Genomic DNA, 11646 nt, shown 5'->3' with positions numbered 1-11646 from the left:
TAAGAGTATACTACTATGTATATAAATGGAAGTGTGTGCACACGATAGCATCATTGTTTGATCCCATTCATGAGTCAGCATCGGTCAGATCAACATGTCCCAAGTAACTCGAATGTGCTTTACATTGAAAACGTGACTTATCTTATGTAATTTAAAATCTATCAACTTTACGCGTAGATAATTCACTTTAGTAGTTAATTGTTTAAGCTTAGAAATTCACTATTCCAACTGTTCGTTGGCGCTTAAAATTCAAATTAACATCAGCTAGTATATACCAAATTCGATTAGTAATCGAAGTCTAATCGATAGATAAGCATTGCCATTGCGCGCATTTCGATCAGTATCAGAAACACAGTCAAAGTTATGGCAGACAAAGAAGATCTAAAATCCTTACTTGCACAAACGAGAATCGGCAAACAACTGTCGGAATATCATCTAAAATTACTCAAGAAGCAGAAAATCAATACACTACACGAATTCCTTGACGCGCAGAACCTGCATAAATTTCTCGCCCTCAGCATTGACCAAGTGGAGCAAATAAAGGGGGAGCTGCTGCTGTTCTCAGTGAAGAGCATTAAGTTCAGCAGTCTCTATCAAAAGCAACCTTTCAGCTATTCCACAGGCATTGAAGAGTGAGCAAAAGAGAGACTAATACAATGCAATACTTATTTCGCAACTCTTACAGGTTCGATAAATTGCTAGAAGCGATTGGCCAACCTTTCCGTCCAGGTCGCATTTGGGAAGTTTATGGCGAGTCTGGAGTGGGTAAAACTCAGCTACTAAACACATTGGCAGTGAACTTTGTTTGCCAATACCGCGACTATCGACAAGTGTTGTTCCTGGACACAAAGCGAGACTTTGACAGCAGACGTATTCATCAAATGCTTCAGGATCGCCATTTGGATACCGATGCCATTAAAAGTTGCATGCGAGCCATTAATGTTATAGTCTGTTCATCAGCGGAGTCTTTAATTAAAGCACTAGACAACATGATAGAGCAGATATCCAGTGGTGATGATAGCATAGCCCACATTAAACTGGTCCTTATCGATAGTTTGGCGGCCAGTTTCATCTTCTTTCGTAGTGCTCACGAGCGGAATATGGGACGTAGATGGCTAAATCAACTGGCAATGCTGATGCGAACTTTAGCTGCCCAACATGGCATCGCTTTTGTGATTGGCAATTTGTCAATGACAAGTGAAGATGGTAAAGAGTTGAAATATTGTTTTGATTTACATTTATTTACAGTTATATATTTCTATAGGGGCAGTCGATGATGATGACGATAATGAGGATTATCTAACCCAATACAGTCCAGAGGCACCAGAGGATGGTAACTTGCTGGGCGACTATTGGGATTCCGTATGTACGCTTTCAATGACATTCGAGTTGCCAGATGAGTCGAACAATGATCTGCGTTTGCTGAGAATTTTGAGCAACAGCTTCGGTATCAGCGAAGGCAGCTGCTTGTTGCGCATTACAGATGCTGGTGTCATTTAGTAGGGAGCTCGTCGTACTCCTGTTCCTTGATGCTGCTGCTGTTGATACGATTTTATGACGCGTTTGCCTGGCTGTATGGAATCGCCAAGTCCTGGACGCTTTCGTTTGTTGCTCGTACTGGATTGGTTGGTGAATGCTGGCGCTGTTGACGTTTCCGGCTTGGCTTCCTTACCATCCGCAGCGTCTAAGGATAAGTCCGAATCGTGGGCATATTGACAGCTTGTGCCAAAACGACAGCGACCCTTTCTATAGTTCCAGCAGATTTTGCGGCCATTTTTCAACTGCAAATGTGTATCGTTATTGACCATTTTGACGTGGCGTTCCAACGAAGCCTTCTTGTGCAGTTCTGCCTCAAGGAATGGATTGCTGAAAACATCGCCTACTTTTTTGGTGGCTGCATTGTCCAGAGCAGCGCTGGCACTGGGCAACTTTGATGGTTTTTGTGCGGGTGGCGGGCTGGCGAAAGTGTGCGTTATTAAAACCATAAATATAGTTATATATTTTAATTACCTTTCTGATTTAGTTTTCTCTTCGTGTTCGCTACCGCTTTCTTCATCCGATTCAGAGGAATCGCTATAATCAGCGACCAGCGACATTGTTTATATTTTGATATCAATAAAAGAGTGACCGTTGTACTGTAGTGGCAAAATACTAGGATGCAAAAAAGTAGCGTATTTGGTATTTTCTCTGGTTTAACGAATTAATTTGAATTTGCAAAGAAAAACACAAAAAGTTGAGTATATTCAGAACATGATTCATTTTTAATGATTCTGCTTTTAATTCATAATACATATGTATAATCACTTTATGCATGCTTTAGTTAAGATGTATGTGTATATTAGCTATTAACTAATTATTTATACAATTCATATAAATATAAAAAATTAAACACTTCGTAGACTTTGTTACAGATTGTTAATATGTTTGCTTTGAATGCTGACGTTTTTCCTGATTTCCTGATTGCGACAGCACGACATGTGTAAAATTATGCAAAAAACTTTTAATACAATAAATGGGATGCCTGCTGCAAAGCAAAAGACTCGACCAACTCTCATTCTCATAAATGATGCTTAACTTTCGCATGGCTGCGGTAAATTAGGAGCCGTTAATCAATTGGCGGGCGTGCCGAAGGATCATCGCGATCCATAGGCGGTGGTGAGGTGAGCACTTCAACGTTTTGCGCTGGTCCTGCGGTGAGGTATCCCGCCGTCGGATTGACGCCTAAAAAAATAAGTATTACTAACCAGAACTACTTTAAAGGAAACTAAATAACAAACCAGTCAAATAGCCACGTATGTTGGTATCGGTGATGAAGAGATCGTGGCGCTGATCCTTGAACTCGGCCCACACTGGATGCTTGAGCAATATTTGCGTCACACGATCACCATAATTGAGATTATGCGTCATGCCCTTGAGCGCAGCGACAATTTGTGCTTTTACTGCCGATGCATTGTCCACGAATTCCAAGCGGCTGTCCAGCAATCCCAGCAGGAATGGTATGAGGCCCACTTCCAGTGATTGACTGATCAACGAATCCTGTCAACAAAAGTAAAATTAAATACACATTTTCATAATAAAGCCAGAACCAAAGAACTGGCACTTACATGCTGATGTTTGAAAAGACGACTCAATGTTTCGCAGGCCTTCTCGATGCAGTCCCGATTGTGTTCCATGCACTTTTTGAGCGGTGCAATGCATTCCGTCTGTGAGATGGCGCTTACACAGAACTGCAAAAGAATAGTGAAACAATTAGTAAAGTCTTTAGGGAAAATTCTTAGGGAACAGTCTTACCTCAGAGAGCGACAGCTGGTGTAATACTGATAGCGTGTTCTTTGGCTGCACTGAGAGCAAATTAAACAGCTTGGGTATGTGACCCAGGACGGGTATATCGTCTGACAGATTGGGCTGTGACCGCAGCAACTCGACAAGCGCTGTGGTTGATAAGTCTAGCACATCTGGTTCCACAGAGCTCTTGCTAATTTGCTCGACAACGAAATCCAAAAGATCCGATAAGAATTGTTTGGGTTTGCGAAGCGTCCAGGCGGGATTACTAACAAACAGTCGCAAATAAACACCTGCGACAACAATCTCATTGGATACAATGTCCTTCAGCACCTCGGGATCCTTCCACAAGTGTCTGGCATTTGTCTTTTGCTGCTGGTAGAATCTATTGCAGCTATCGGCGACGGCATCACATACGTTGGAGCGCGTATTATCGTTCCAAATCAACTCTGGATGCTCATGAATGGACTCAAAGAGCTGTACCGATGTGGCCGGCGACTCGATCATGGCATCGATAAACAGCGCTGGCAAAAACTTGGATATTGTAATGCGCACTTTGGGCCCACTAAGACGATCTGCTGTCATCTTGGCCAAAATTTCAGCGCACATTTCGCGTATTTGCGGATTGCGTGAGTTGCAGAACATGTCCAGCAAATATATGACTGCGCCCTTCGTTTGAGCCTCCTTGATCATCTCCTGGACGTTCATCAGTCCTGAGAGTGTTTCCAGCACCTTCACTTGGCTGGCGCGCAGCTCGGGATCCTTCAGTGCCACCAAATAGTTACCAAGAATTTCACAGGCAGCAACCTCCGAGACACACTCCTTGTTGCGCGACACCAGAGCAACAACTTCCAGTGCCACAGCCTTGACGGTCGAACTCTGCAAAAACAATTAGGAATAGTAATTTAATATTTCCTTTGAAAACTGGACTTTCGTATTACTTACATCAGCGAATATATTGTTGGCAAGGAAACCGAAGATCATATCAAAGTTACCAATGCATTGGATCTCAACCTCTGCATTGGTTTTGATCACAGCAATGAGGGCACGCAGTACCATGGTTATATGCAGCTCCAACTGATTGTCGGTGGCAAAATCATATTTGCACTGCTGCAGGGAAAGCTGTTGCTCCGCCTGAGCATCTGTTTCGAGCTTCTTGCGACTCTTGGAACGATTGTAGGCATTGAGCACATCGTCAAAGGTGCTGCCCGCTTTGCCGTCCGACTGTTGCTGCTGCTTCAGCTGAGGATGATTGGGCGCCAGTGTCGGCGTTAGTATGCCATCACTGCCCATTTTAGGCGCTGCAGCTGGCGGCGGTCGCAACTGCCTTGTTTTCTTCTGGTTGAGGAACTGATAGGCATGCTTTAAGTACTCCAGCAGATCCATAATGAACTGCTTGGGTTGGACAATGGGAAACGTGGGCATGTCGTTGTAGATGCGTATGAAGATGCCACCAATCTGCAACTCATCTCTGCAAGGGAATAAAGATATTTATGTCACACACTGTAGTTTGCTTTTTGATAACTAAGGATTTACTTACTTGTGTGCATCGAATTCGAAGCTGGCGACCAGCTCATAGACTTGTGCAATATCCTCGTGCGTCTCCTTAGCGGATGCCGTGCGCTGTTGCTCGAGGAAATCCTTAAGCTGCGCCCGCGTTCCATTATCCCAGATGAGATACGGATTGCGTGTGTTGGCCGTGAGAAGTTTGAGCACTTCGCTGTCCGTTGCGGTGGCCAGCTGATTGGCAATGTAGCGCGTGAGCAGACGATCCAACACCTGCTTGACCAGCGAGTTCTTCGCTTCCCCTGTGACAATATACTTTTGCTGAATGGCACTGGGACGTGGCTGCTGTTGTTGCTGCTGATGCTGATCGCTGTCTGTGGGCGTGGAGCTCGAAGTGTCGCTGCTAACGCTGGAGTCCTGCTTGCTAAGCACCACTGCTGTCTCCTTCTCCTTGCCCGTGGTGATGGCCAGCTGCTTGCTCTGCAGCGGATTGTGCGCATTTTGCGTATAAGCTGAATTTGTAGCAGTCGTTGGCTTCGGCTTGATGGCAGGCGCGGAATTGGACGATGTAGCCGGCGAATTGGATTCGCTGCCCGTGATGGGTTTGTTACGCAATTCCATGCTGTAGCCTGCGAGGCCAATGCAACCCAACACAGCCATTTTGGCCAGATTATTGGCCAACTGCTGTTGATTGGACTTATCGCTCACTTCTACACCGCTCTCGTCCAGCGTGTAGTCATACTCGAAGATGAACAGCAGCAGCGACCAGAGCACACCATTGCGAGACAGATTGCACTGCAGATCATAGTTATTGGCAGCCAAACTGGTCACAAGGCTGACTGACAACGTGTGCTTGAAGTACACAACGCGACAGACATCCGAGAGCAACTGCGGCAGCTGAATGATCTTCTGCTTGCACTTCTCAAAGTTGCAGGCGACCTCAAAGCAACGCGTCACATTCGAAATGACTTGATAGTGCAGCGAGTCTGGCTTGGAATCGACGCCCAGTATGGAAACACAGCGTGTGTAAGCCTCCAGCAGCGCCTCGATGCCTTCCTCGCGACGTAGCTCCTCAGCATTCAGTGCGGAGCAGTGCACGGTGTGATAACACAGCTCGGAGGCGGCAGTCAGCAGTTGTGCCTCCTTGGAGAAGAGCTCGTCGTCGCGTGTCTCTAAGCGTATGGTCTTGATGAGTTGCGGATAGCCAGCGTACTTATAAGGACGCAGCACTGTTAAAGAGTGGAATTAATACTACATTCAATATATAAACGTTGGGTTTAACTCACCATCGGGATAGCGCTCAAAGAGAATGCTTTGTGTGCGTAGTATTAACACAATATTGTTGGGATCCGGTCCACCAGAACTCCATACGTTGCGCGAGCACAAAAACTCGTAAGCCTGATTGACTTTCTCAAAAATCTCACGACCATTGGGGTTCTTATCCGGATGATACATTTGCGCCAGTTTATAGTAGCTCTTGCGTATCACTGACTCCTCTGGTTTGGGTGTCTTGGTGAGATCAATACCCAGATCTTGATAAGCCTGTTGTATGGTCATCTGTGGTGGCTTCTTTTCCACCTCCTTACGCCACGCATCCAATGTATGCTTCAACAGTTGCACCGGATCCGAAATTGGCCAGTTGGGAAACTTTTGTGTATCGCACAAATGACGCAAATAGTAAATGTGACAGAACAGCTCATTCTCCAGCTGCGGATAGCTAATGACAGGTATAGCGAGATATGGATATCGTGCCATTGTGTGTCCACGCAATCGTGGCGTAAAATCAGCAATGTGTGCGGCGATCTTTTCGATAAGCAGTCGACGCATTTCCGAGCTCCAAATCACTTCGGGCGTATCGAATTCGCCCAAAAAGATTTCGGCAAACTTGTCCGCGCTGTAATTTTCCAGGAAACACACCATGGCCTCCGGCAATAACTGTCCCAGAATGCTGCGATGCATAATGCCCGACTGCGAGGTCTACATAGAGAAAAGAACTTAATGGAATTCTTAAGGGGCGACAATACACTTACCTCTTCGCTGCGGAAACCTTGCTTCATGTGTGTCATTTTAAGGAAACGTGTGATGGGCAAAATGTTGCTGCCCGTGTACATAAGCATGAAGTAGAAAACACCCGTCATATAGACTTTGGGCATCTCTGGATTGTCCTCCATAATCTGGCACAACAATGTCGCCACTCGCTCCAACAATCCCGGATCGTGGGTCAAACAAACTTGCACCACATGTGGCAGGCAAATGAACTCGGACAACTTGCGTGACAACTTGGGGCCGGGGATGAGCACAGCATCGCCATTCTGCGTGCGACTTGGAAAGAAACTGGTGCATTTGATCAATATGTCGAGTATCTTCGAAGCCAACTCCGTTTCATCGTAGAGTGGCGTTCCTTTGGCAATGAGACACCATTTGAGCTGTGGTATTTGCTGCAGCGAGCGCCAACCATCCATGCCAATAGCCCAACAGCGTGTCTTGGGCGTGATCTGTCCCTTTTGCCACAATTCCTTCAGCTCGGAGTAGGTAATGGGTCCCTGACGCTCTGCTTTTTGGCCATCCTTCTCGATGTTGTAGTACCAATCCTTCTCCTCATATGCCGACATATTGGGACCAGCTTCAATAACGTTGGTTTTCGTGTTCAATTGAGCGCGACCCTTGTGCAGATGTGCGAGTGTGATCAGATCAACGAGACACTGCACATGATCGATGAGCGCACGACAGTTCGACTTCTCCAGCACCAGACACGATATCAGATTGATTAAGGCATCACGCATGGACGGAGAAAGGCACTGCAGAGAGAGATATTGAAATTAAGACAAGTTTAAGATATTCTTTCATGTGACTTACGCGATCACTCAACTGCAGGATGTAGGACATGTCGCTGAACTTGCCAATCTCCTTGTGATAGCGTCTGTAGACCTTAGCCAGCGCTTGTAATGAAAACACTGTCATCTGATCATCGTTGACGCGCTGACGACACAACACACGCCGATACAAAGCATTGAATAGCTCAATCCTGTCAAGAACGAAAAACATTAATACTCAATTAAAGTTTCAAATTGATCGACTTACGGATCCTTGACCAGATTCTGCGGCCAGTCATCCTTTTCCAGTATCAAACGTATATAATAGTCGCCAATTTTGATTTCATCGGCCAGACACTGATAACCCACTTCGAATTCCTGATAATTCCAGGCCACGATCATTTGACCAGCCAAGTCGCGATCGTTGAGGAACTGACGCAACTCATTCTCCAGGCACATGCGCAGCTCCTCTCGGGTCTTATGATTCCAGATGAGATTAGGCAAACTGTGGTCTTTGGCAAAATTGTAAAAGAAATACGGCAAATTGACAATGGCATCCGAAGTTTTCTTCTTTTGCCGACGATTGCGCAGTACGACAGGACGATTCTTTAACGCCTGGGCAGCAGTATCCTGCTGCTCGATGAGGTTCATGCCCCAATGCTTAATGCCTTGCAAATGCTTCTCTATCACATTCTTGCGAGTTTTTTTGGAATGTTGAATTGCAAATTTGAGATTATCGCGAAAATTCAATTTGTCCTCCTCCACATCCGTTTCGGGCACCGTCTCCTCCGTTTCCAGGAAGGTCAACAGACCAGCGGGCTAAATTATGGAGAGTACATTACTAAAAGTCACTACTTCATCACCATGTAACTTACGAAAATGCGTTTAAACAGTTCCATGGCCTCATCACTGTCTGTTAGCCAAAGGCCAATCAAATGACGTGATAGTTGACGATGCGTTATCAATGTGGGATCATTAGAGGGCGTATAGAGTGCCACCAGCAAATGGCGACACAGTGCCGCCTCATCCAGCGCCAATGCTTGCATTTGCTGGGCCACATGCAGTTCACCTTCTTCGATGATGGCCCTCAACACCAAACCGGCGCCTTTGACAATTGCCAGCGATGGATGCTGAAACAGTTTGTATAGATAGCGTCCACGATCGGCCACCAGCTCGAGGAGTGTGTCAAACTGTTTGCCATCGGTGGTCTCGCTGTAAGGCACACACAACGCAAAGGTCATAAAGTCCAGCATCGCTGACAGCACCAAGGCTCCACTGCCATGGCTCTGTGAATAAATTCAAATTAGAAAGAGTTTGAAGTAAAGCTTTAAATTAAAGTTATCATACCACGTGCGTTGTCCACATGTTGAGCAGCGTTTCTAGAAATGTTTTCGATGATAATATGGAAGATTTGTTCAGCTGCTCCTGCTTGAGGTCATGATCGGTGTTCACTGAATGCATCAACGAGTTGATCATATCAATAGCCGAGTACGTAACAGCCAGATCCTTGCGACGCAACGCAGCCACAATCTTGGAGCCAATGATTTCACGAAAACTACAAAGCATATAAGTTGTTATAAGGTTTTAAGATTAAATGCAACTGTATTGCCTACCCCGGAAGATTGGTGAAGGCGGCGTAACCCACTTTGCTAGCCAGCAATCGGGTCAGCGCATGAAAGATGGCCTCCAGTTCTGTGTTGGTCAGCTGTGCCGTTGGACTGTCGAGTTCCTTTTGTGCCAGCGCTTGTAACGCACTTAAAATGAGCTTCTCCTTGTTCTCGGCAAATAAACTCTGTAACCGACAAACATAACTTACTCAATATGCAATAAGAAACTATTACTTCACTCACATCTTGCGTCACACTGTAGTTGAGTCCGCTGTGTGGCACATTGGCATTGAAACGCTCAAGTATCTCATGACGTTTGGTTTGGTTCTGGAAATTGTTGATAACCAGACGCAACAGACTAGCCTCAGTCTCCTCATCCACCGAACTGTTAAGCGGCACATAACGTTTGCCACGCGGGGTATTGCCAATGCGTATGTGCACATCCTGATTGCCACTAGAGCGCACAGCATCCAACACAGTGGCCAACAAAGAATCACGATCATTGGTGCTATAGCTGCGTACAATACCATTCTTATACTCAATGCAAAAGCGCTGTAGATTGTCTTTATCGCGCACAAGAGCAAACACATCGCAGAGCGGACGCAGCGTGCAGACGCTATACGTTTGTGGATCGCGCTCCAACAGCGTCACCTCAGTGAGGCAGAGTATACGCTTTACGGGATCCGGATGCCGTGGCGTTATCTTTTGCACTGTGAACTCGGTCATCGATGTTTGGAACTGATCCCCGCTGCATTGTAAACAAAGAAACGATTGATAATTGAATGTTGAATTGGGAATCATTCATAATCACTTGCCTGTACTTTCCAAAACGCTGTCGCTCGAATTGTTCAAGCGTTATTTGACTTTTGAGTATTTTGGTCTCGATGCCAAGAAATTGCGAGGAGCGTTGAGCAATGTTCTGCACAATCTCATGGTGATTGAGCGCCTTGAACATGTGGAGGCGGCTGAAGCCGCCATAGGCCATCACAATGCCATTGTCGTAGTCCGAGATGCCTGCTTAAAACGTGCGCGTAAAACGAAAATACCACAAGATGAGTGTAAAATAAAAAAAGAGGCGAACATGAATTAAACATAGGAAACAACACACGGACAAGAGGCGCGATCACAACTCTAGGCAAATGTTGGATGCACTGCAGCATTCGCATAGCCATGAGTGCTATAGCTACCTATTATTCCTTCAATGTCCTTGTACATATAGCTGGCGAGCACATCATTCGTTGTGGGATCCAATTGGTCGAGGGAACAGGGGGTTACCTCCAGCACAGTGGGTAAGCTTATGCCCGACCAATGGTATTTATACGCATTAAATCGCTGCGGTTTGAGAAAATAAACAATTGAAGATTGACTGGGACAAAGAGAAACCACATTGAATTGCTTACCAGAGCATTTTTAGGCTTGTCAGCAAATTCCCTGTAATATTTCAAAATCGAGCTGAGTATATCGTTGCGATATTCCGAAGAAAGTTTGATCGTATCCAATTTCTTGTCTTTCTTAATGGTGAGCACAAATTCATTGGGAATCTGTGATGCATATTCGTGAAGTTAATTGAATTAATTTAATTTAATATAATCGTATTAACATTTAACATACATTTGTGGTCTTTGTGGGTGCGGCAGCTACAATATCCGAATAGGACCAGCGATTTGTTAGATCAAATCTGTCCGGATTGTAGGTGGAAATGCCGGCAGTGCCAATGGAAAGTATCCTTTTGTATTTGCCTTTCCATGAGTGCTTCGTCACAATGAAGCACTCCAGATCGACGTTCTCCTTTGGCGGCAACATCTCTGGAGCAAGAATGTGCACTGTGTTTTATCACCCAACCGACTATTGACTCCGCTAATTGAAACAACAAAAAAAAAACTGCAACGATAGGCAAAAACCATTCAATTATTTTTACTTGGTAGCTTTGTTTTCTTTTTTATAGGCGGCTACGCTGGAACGCTAGCCAGCTGATTCATGCAGCCACGACTAATCGTCCAAAAAGCATAATTTTTTCTTATGCTGATTAATCAACTGAACTGTGGGTTTTTATCATTTGAAATGCCAACAACAACGACGACGACGCGGCCGCGGCCCCCATACACAACAACACAAAGACCGAAAAGGGGAGTAAACGTGACGACGACAGCAAACAACAACGACGAAAGCGACAACGACGATGGATCCAATCAGAAACAGCGGCGTATCTAATTAGCTTAAGTGTATTACTAGTGCTATTGCAGTTTGCACTTCTTTATTTCCCCATTGCTTACCTTAAACACTTAAAACATCACACCTGCTTGCAATAAACTTTTACAATTATTTTTGATTGGTTCTATTAACTATTTAACGTTTTAGTTATTCGCAATTTTTGCATTTGCATTTTTTTACAATAGCAGCAAGCAATGTGACCGAATGCGAAACATACAAAATAAACC

At 45.1% G+C, this 11646-nt stretch overlaps 2 protein-coding genes across 4 annotated transcripts; one reads left to right on the top strand and one right to left on the bottom strand.

Annotated features, from left to right (window-relative positions):
* The first annotated feature begins 54 nt into the window (after positions 1-54).
* LOC133845425 (uncharacterized) lies at positions 55-2523 on the top strand. Of its 2 annotated transcripts, XM_062279884.1 has the most exons (4): positions 55-146; positions 519-632; positions 686-1206; positions 1265-2523. In XM_062279884.1, the coding sequence occupies exons 1-4, from the start codon at positions 70-72 to the stop codon at positions 1498-1500; spliced, it is 948 nt and encodes a 315-aa protein (XP_062135868.1). In that variant the 5' UTR covers positions 55-69; the 3' UTR covers positions 1501-2523. The 2 variants fall into 2 exon arrangements, with proteins under 2 accessions (XP_062135868.1, XP_062135867.1); XM_062279883.1 differs by lacking the exon at positions 55-146 and having other exon boundaries at positions 178-632.
* On the bottom strand, positions 2277-11624 carry LOC133845421 (dnaJ homolog subfamily C member 13). 2 transcript variants are annotated; one of them, XM_062279878.1, is made up of 19 exons: positions 11482-11624; positions 10820-11089; positions 10609-10749; positions 10396-10540; positions 10024-10225; positions 9452-9956; positions 9215-9393; positions 8949-9156; positions 8477-8887; positions 7870-8420; positions 7645-7813; positions 6819-7586; positions 6075-6765; positions 4823-6017; positions 4228-4753; positions 3292-4161; positions 3105-3227; positions 2778-3036; positions 2277-2721 (listed from the first exon to the last, which is right to left on the bottom strand). In XM_062279878.1, the coding sequence occupies exons 2-19, from the start codon at positions 11009-11011 to the stop codon at positions 2606-2608; spliced, it is 7251 nt and encodes a 2416-aa protein (XP_062135862.1). In that variant the 5' UTR covers positions 11012-11089; positions 11482-11624; the 3' UTR covers positions 2277-2605. The 2 variants fall into 2 exon arrangements, with proteins under 2 accessions (XP_062135862.1, XP_062135863.1); XM_062279879.1 differs by having other exon boundaries at positions 10024-10222.
* Positions 11625-11646: the final 22 nt, after the last annotated feature.

Source organism: Drosophila sulfurigaster, chromosome 3 (assembly GCF_023558435.1).
Source record: "Drosophila sulfurigaster albostrigata strain 15112-1811.04 chromosome 3, ASM2355843v2, whole genome shotgun sequence".
NCBI classification, from domain to species: Eukaryota; Metazoa; Arthropoda; class Insecta; order Diptera; family Drosophilidae; genus Drosophila; species Drosophila sulfurigaster.
Note: the sequence above shows the minus strand (reverse complement) of the source record. Positions and strands in the feature narration are given on the sequence as shown.